Source organism: Corvus brachyrhynchos, unplaced genomic scaffold, assembly GCF_000691975.1.
Source record: "Corvus brachyrhynchos isolate BGI_N302 unplaced genomic scaffold, ASM69197v1 scaffold101, whole genome shotgun sequence".
Lineage (NCBI taxonomy): Eukaryota > Metazoa > Chordata > Aves > Passeriformes > Corvidae > Corvus > Corvus brachyrhynchos.
In genome coordinates this window covers 10,157,815-10,165,119 of record NW_008237239.1, presented here as the reverse complement: position 1 = coordinate 10,165,119, position 7,305 = coordinate 10,157,815, and the positions used below count along the sequence as shown (strand labels likewise).

The following is a 7,305-nucleotide window of genomic DNA, read 5'->3' as shown; positions in this document are numbered from 1 at the left end:
CTTTCCCTGGGGCAGGACTGTGGATTTGTTCCTGCTGTTTCATGAGATTGCTGTCAACCCCCTCCTCAAGGGCAGACCCCTGCAGTACTCCACTTGTAGCTGGCACGTGGGCAGTGTGACCCATTAACCACCACCCTCTGAGCTCAGCCAGCCATTTTTACACCATGCAGTTGATGATCCGCTCCCAGTGCCCTACTGTATAACAGTATCCCTACTGGATAGCAGAATGTTGTGGAAGACGGTGTTTCTCAATCACTCTGCGATTCTATGAAAACCCTTGCTGAAGGCAAAGTAAATGATATCCGCTGCTATCCCCACAGCCACAAATCGAATCACCACTGCTCATTAGGCAATCAGACAGGAATTGTGCTTTTCATTCCTGACCTGTTTCCAAATCCCATCCTAAGCCACCGCTCTGCCCTACATTTTTCTGCTAGAAATAATTTTCTACGCCATATTTCTGTAGCAGTTAGACAGGCATACAAGGTACATTCCACAGATGCGTCATGTCCCAAAAAGTCAAAAATCTAGAAATAAACTGCACTTAGTTAAAAACTATTAAAAGTAAAAAAGAATTTCTATACCAAGTATTTTATCATTTCATCAAAGTCTTACCACTTCCCTCCATTTTCCAGGTATCTCCTACTCAAAATCTATTTCTACAAAGATACAAATATGAGCCACACCACAAATAAACATTTCATTTTCAATTTCTGGTTTCAAATGAAGATGAAACTCTACCACATGAAGGGACAAGGCTGGTTTCTTTTCAAATTGCTTAGGGGATGTGAAGTGACATTTTCAAATAGCTTCACATGACTTAGCACTTCTGAAAACGTGAATCTGCTTCATAAATTGTTTAGCCAGTTCATATTAAACAACAACACAATTAAGTTCCACAGGATTGCAATACATTCTATCAATTTTAGCCAATTATCTCACCTTGAGCTGGTGGGAAAATGTTCTTCACTCTACCTCAGATCTTGGATACCTTTTATTATTATATAACAAAGACAGACAATGGACTATTTTTCTTGAAATAGAGTAAAAATAATTACCTGTCATATCCAGAATCTCTGAAGCATTAGAAAATGATTGAATTTTAATTCCATTTTCAGACACAAGCTCCTCATTATTTACCCTATGCAAAGTAAAATCTGGATCTTTAGTTATTGGAGCATGATGATTATTTCTCCATAAACCTTCTTTTGTCACTTCTTTCATGTTTTCACTTGTATTTAAGTAAGTACCAATTTCTTTCATATCAACAGAGTCAGCTTTAAGTTCTGTATTTTTATACGTGTTACCAGACTTTTTAAATAACCTGCAAAAGTTCCAGAAGTTTCACTAGCTTGTTGTAATGTTACAGTTTATCTAATGTTTGAAAACCATATATATTTGCATTAGAAGCAGAACTAGTAATATAAATACAATTGTATCTAACTTTATATAATCTGACCTGAAGACTCTTTCAAGATACATTTTAACTTCACTTTCATTCCAGAAAGAACATGAAAGAATAAATTGCCTGTCCAGATGGGCTCTGACTCCCAATAGCAGATTAACTTTGAATTTCTGCATCACTAAAACCAATAAAGACATCCAGATTCTGAGGAGTGGGAGGAGCTGGACATAGAAGAGCAGTTTATTTGCCTCCCAGGCAGCACTGAAATCACACTGAGAACTGCTCAAGATATTCCTGACTGGCTGACCTCTGCTCTGCAGAGCAAATTATCTCAGCCTTCTTGCTTGTTACCATGCAGATAAAGAATTCAGAGCAGTATCTTCCAAAAGCTTGGTTATCTAATAATTTCTTTAAACTTTGTGCAACAAACCTCATGCTTATTTTTCTCATGAGTGAGGCTGAGCTCAGGACACATTTAATTAAAGTACTAAAATATTGCTAAGAAGAAACATTTTTTTCCTTATACTGAAAGAATTACCATCTGGAGCCTGCTGAAGTACCTTCAATTGAAGGATCCCAAACTTTTGTGTTCAACAGATTTATCTAAAATAATAACATGATTCTGACAGTGATAAATTATCTGAGTTGACTAGACATGTACCTTTTTCTTAATGTCGAATGGACACTCTCATCATCACTGTTTTCTAAAAAATCATTTAATGCGTTATTTTGCGGTCGCTGAGAAAAATCTATGACTCTTCTAGATTTATTTTCATCAGAAGAGAGAAAAGATGAAACCACTTTCATGTTTTCACGCTGAAAACTAATTTGATCTCTTTCTCCTAGACTTAGTTGCAGGACTTCTTTTTCAGGGGCTATGCCAAAATAAACAGGTGCCGATGATTTATCTTCTACTTCCTCTGTGTTACTCTTACATTGTTCTGTAAACGTCTCGTCCTTTCTTCCTGCTACAAAACCAATAAATTACTATTTCATTAATATTCATATTCTTATTCATAGTCATTTAATCAAATATCTTTCACATGGAATCAGCCAAATTCACATATATTATACAAACTGATAATTCTATCTCATTGCAAGAACTTTAGTGTATATTTTATGACTTATGCTAATGAATGTAATGCATGCATTGTCAATCAAAAAGTATTAAAAATAAGGTCCCTTTCTTTCCTTCCTATGCAAAGTAAAGGATAAAAACTATTCCTCAGAACTACAAAACAGTATGTATGACAGAATTCTTCACCCTGTCCCAGAATAAAGATGGTCTTTTAAAAAAATGACACAATGACCAAGCTTGAAGTTCCTGATACAAACAGCTAAATTAAACACTGCAGTTGCAACAGTCGGAAGTGGTATTGCTGTTGGTGACAGCCTGGTGTCATAACCTTCTCGGTTAACTACCACATTTTTCAAGGTTCTTAGTAGGATCAGTGTCCTGATCTGGCTGACCAGATCAACAAGCATTGCTGTTGGCAAAAGGAAGGCAAAGGCAGGAACAGAAATAAGCAACTAAATGCAACAAGATAACAAAACAGTTCTATTTTGCAGTCTTAATTTCAACGTTATCCACCTAGAAACTCAAAATTACAATGCCCTGTTTGTGACACAACCTCAACAGTTCTAATTCTGCAAACACCAAAAAGCTTATTTGAATAAGTAGCTCTAAATGGAATCACTCTTGCATGAAGTAGAAAAAAACCCCACCATTTAGTATAATTCCTAAATAGAGAGTATCATAAATCAGCACAGCAGCTAAGAAATGCAGAAATCTAGTTCACAGAGATAAAGCAAAAAATTCTTTAAAATAAATTTCCTTAAGATAATCCTGAATGTCTAGGAATATGCCACATAGCAGCAACTAATAACCAGATTCAAATTTAGCCTCCTGAGTGATTTGATTAAAGTCCCAAAAAGGAAGAAAAAAGTGTCACATAAACTCTCTGTTCCTTGGGTGGGAGACAGGCCATCAGATCCATGTGATAACATCATGCCCTTACAACCACTTCACATTGTGTTTCAATGCTTTGTGAAACAATATGCAGGAACTGAAATTTTGATTATACTTCTTACCTTGCCCACTTCTGCACAGTAAACTTGTGGCATGTATATGCCTAAAGAGAACTGCTATGCTCCTGGCACATTGAACACCATCATTCTCAACTCAAATACATTCTTTGTCTCTACTTGCATACCTAGAATATTTCATATTCCACAGCAAAAGAGGAATGATCTGTCACACTAATTACTTGTTAAGTAATTTAATATCAATGTCAAGTACTATGATTTAGTCAGACTTTGCAGGTTTATGCGTGGACTTGATCCTCTTAACATCTTTTCCAACCTTTCCAGCGATTCTGGGATTCTGTTCTATGATACTTTACCCTTATGAGTGCTGGCTGACTTTTCTTCCAGTTCCCTCTGTAGCTCCTCTGCAGCTGGAATTTCAGCAATAGCTGGAGCAGGTGCAATAAACCAAGTCTTACGCTCTTCATTTTCCAGACACCTATTTTTAACACACAAACGTGAGGTAAAAAGCACTTTTTAAGCACCCTCCACAACAACTAGCACAAAATCACTAATCATAAATAACCCATTGTTTCTCCTGCTAAAACATATTCTTGTTCTTCAATTCATGTGACTTTTAATAACATAAAATTAAAGAGACAAAACCTCTGCTAACCCCAATTTCTTATAGCCCTAAGATACACCTGCATCATTGAATGTGCTTGGAGAAACATTTCAAAGTATGGGTTATGGACCTAGAAATTTCTAGCCCCACATTTCTATCAGTAGACAAAAAAGTGAGTCATAAGAAAAAACACTGCTATAAATTGATTCAGTATGGAAAAACCTGGAAAACAATTATATATATCTAACAATAAAGATTTACCTTTGTCTCATATCTGGTTTTTCATAAAATAAATTATCCAGTGCAAAGACCATGTCTGCAGAGTTGAACATTTTTATATCAAATGGGAAGTCTCTTAGTCTTCTAAGGGCAGCACAAGCAACCGTAAAACTGAAATTACTAGACTTGAACCTGTCTAAAGCAATAGAAAGTTTATTAGTTATAAGTGCCAATATTTAATTTCTATAATGTTTTCTTTTAGAGCTCTTGACTGCATTCTTAATTCTTCTTCAAATAGAGAATCTCTCTCCTGATAAAACATGGTTCCTATTACTTCTGACTAAAAAAGCCCTGAAGGGCAGCACTTGAAGCAACCTTTACTACCATGACGTATCTGGGAGGGAAAAGAGGGTAGGAGTGAAAATCCAGATAAAGTTTATGTTAAAGTATTTAATTTCTGAGAACAATGCTAAGATTTAGCCTAGAGAAGAGAAAAATGAGGGGACACCTCATCACATTCTACAACTTCCTGGTGAGGGGAAGAGGAGGGGCAGGCATTGATCTCTTCTCTGTGGTGACCAGTTACAGGACCCAAGAGAATGGCCTGAAATCGAGTCAGGGTAGGTTTAGCTTGGAGATTAGAAAAAGGTTTTCACCCAGAGGGTGGCTGGGCACTGGAACAGGCTCCCCAGGGAAGTGCTCACAGCACCAGCCTGACAGGTTCAAGATGCATTTGGACAATGCTCTCAGGCACATGGTGTGACTCCTGGGGTGTCCTGTGCAGGGCCAGGAGTTGGACTCGATGATCCCTGTGAGTCCCTTCCAACTCAGTATATTCTGTGATTATTTTACACAACTGCAGCCAATATACCTTTTCTCCAATTGTTTTTGTTATGATCACAGTCTGTCACATTTTTGCAAAACAAAATTATACTGTTACCTAAAAAAAAAAAAAAATTATACTGCTAGCCCAACAATTATTTTAATTTACAAGCAAATGACACTTTTTAAAACCTACATGCAAATTGCTTACCTGGGTAATTGGAGTATGGGCCCGACACCCTAATGCTGTTAACAGGTTTGTTCTGAAACATTAGGACCAGAGATAATTTCTAAATTATTTATTATTTACATTAGTATTAAAAATACTCCAGCTAACTTAAATGTTTTTCATTTAGCACCATCTGTAGACATTAGAAATGCTTCTTTATGTGTTTCTGTTGAGAAGTTTTAAAACTCCTAATTTTGCTTGAGGACAACTTTAAAAAACAAAGATATTACTAAAAGAATACCACACAAATGATTTTGTGAGTCAAAAATCTTAGATTCACTGAAACAAATGGTAAAATACAAATGAAGTTTATAAAGTTCAATAAAGGCCAACTATGGAGGTAAAATAACAAAGCAAAGCTTTCTTCTTTATCTACAGAGACAAAACTAACGGTGACTCTTCTTTTCTACTCCAGCATCTCATTAGCAACATATGAAAGGGATCTTTAAGAGTGCTTTGCAAATAGGCTTCAGGTTTACTTAATTACTGCACACTGTCAGCTGTGAATCAAAAACTTGAAAAGTATTTTTCTTTTACAGAATCTGTAAATCTTCAAATATTCCAGAGCAAGGTTTCAAATTTAAAATAAAAAACATTTTACGATACCAGGAGAATATAGAGCATGTATTCAAAACTGTCTGTGAACACAGTGAAGAACTTCAAAGAAATCTGTCTATGCCCCCTCTACACACGGTAAGCCTGCAGTACCACTTCTGCTAATTTCTGCCACTCCCCCTCCCTGCCAGGTTTTGCCATTTTCCCCTTCACATTAATAAATCTAGAATTTAGAAATCACACAGAAAAGTACAACAAAGGTGTTTCATTTTGCCACCATGTTTTCACATGCTTTTAATGTCAGTAATCTAAAGCAGGAGCTCTCAGGCTTGGTATCAGTAGTGGCAGCAGAAAGTATCTGTGAGGAGCACTAATCAAGTCACAGTTATTGAAGTAGTAATAATCTGTGTTAGTGCCTATCCAAGTGAATAACCACTGCTCCATCAGGTTCAAGGAGGTGTAAATACTGCACACCAGTATGAAATGGTTTTCCTACCTCAGGTGGGGAATCATCAATCTATGATTATGCAACTTCCATTTAAATAGTTTGGATTTATGATTACCATCCTTGAACAGCCTTTATTATACACAATGTTTGTTCTCTGGGGCCCCTGCTCTCTACCTGTCATTTATTCTTTGACTAGCTCTATTAATCCCAATTGCTTGATAATGTAAAAGAAAAAATAAAAAGAGATGTCATGGTCATTCTGCAAGACTGGAAATCTAAAAGAAATGCACTCTATGCAGCTCTGCATTCACCCACCTGCTTCAGCTAGGAAACAGTGAAAAAGTCTCTCAGACTTTTAAAGCAAAAGAAGAAAGCAAAAAAGGCAGGCGTGGGAGTGGTGGGGAGGAGCCCAAAACGTTTCCAAGATGGCAAGGAAACAAAGCATCTTTTCCACGCGCTCAATGCTGTTGGATTCCACAGGGAAAATGCATATTCCAGATGGCAGAATAAGGGAGTAGGTGTTTGCAGGAGCAGCACAGACCACTGATTCACATTTACTAAGAGGTGCTTGCCAAATCCTGTGAGCGACCTCTCTCATGTATCTGCTTTAAGAAACACCTTACTACAGACAAACACGGCAGCCCATGAGAGCGTTTGCTCAGTTTTGAAGCCACTTTGCTTTGCAACTTCCTCCTAAACCAAAACCTTTCCTCAGACCACGTATTTAATCACAGTGTTCTCTCCAGGGGCCCAAAGGGAAGGTCGCAACCCTCAGGGGTGCTGACCCAAACAAACCGCAACTGCCCGGTGCCCCGAAGGCGCGGAGCGCATCCCCAGCTCCCTGCGCTGCTCCCCGGCTCCCGCGGGACCCTGAGGCCCCTCACAGCCAGGCTCCCGCTCCCTCCGCTTAGGAAGGAGAACGCTGCCGCTCCCGCCTCACCCACAGCGCCTCCCGCCGCCACCACCTCGCCAAATGG

General features: G+C 38.1%; 1 protein-coding gene across 9 annotated transcripts in view; it reads right to left on the bottom strand.

Annotated features, from left to right (window-relative positions):
- Window positions 1–7,299, bottom strand: part of HFM1 (HFM1, ATP dependent DNA helicase homolog) — a 36,472-nt gene extending 29,173 nt beyond the window's left edge. For 6 of the 9 annotated variants that reach the window (XM_017729924.1, XM_017729928.1, XM_017729925.1 and 3 more), the window contains exons 1-6: window positions 5,308–7,299; window positions 5,146–5,214; window positions 4,317–4,470; window positions 3,808–3,929; window positions 2,067–2,373; window positions 1,059–1,324 (exon numbers count right to left, since the gene is read on the bottom strand). In XM_017729924.1, coding sequence (XP_017585413.1) covers window positions 1,059–1,324; window positions 2,067–2,373; window positions 3,808–3,929; window positions 4,317–4,470; window positions 5,146–5,214; window positions 5,308–5,368 — 979 coding nt within the window. In that variant the 5' untranslated portion in view covers window positions 5,369–7,299. The remainder of the gene's footprint in view (window positions 1–1,058; window positions 1,325–2,066; window positions 2,374–3,807; window positions 3,930–4,316; window positions 4,471–5,145; window positions 5,215–5,307) is intronic. The other 3 variants (XM_017729926.1, XM_017729929.1, XM_017729933.1) reach the window with 3 other exon arrangements.
- Between the last annotated feature and the right edge of the window lie 6 nt (window positions 7,300–7,305).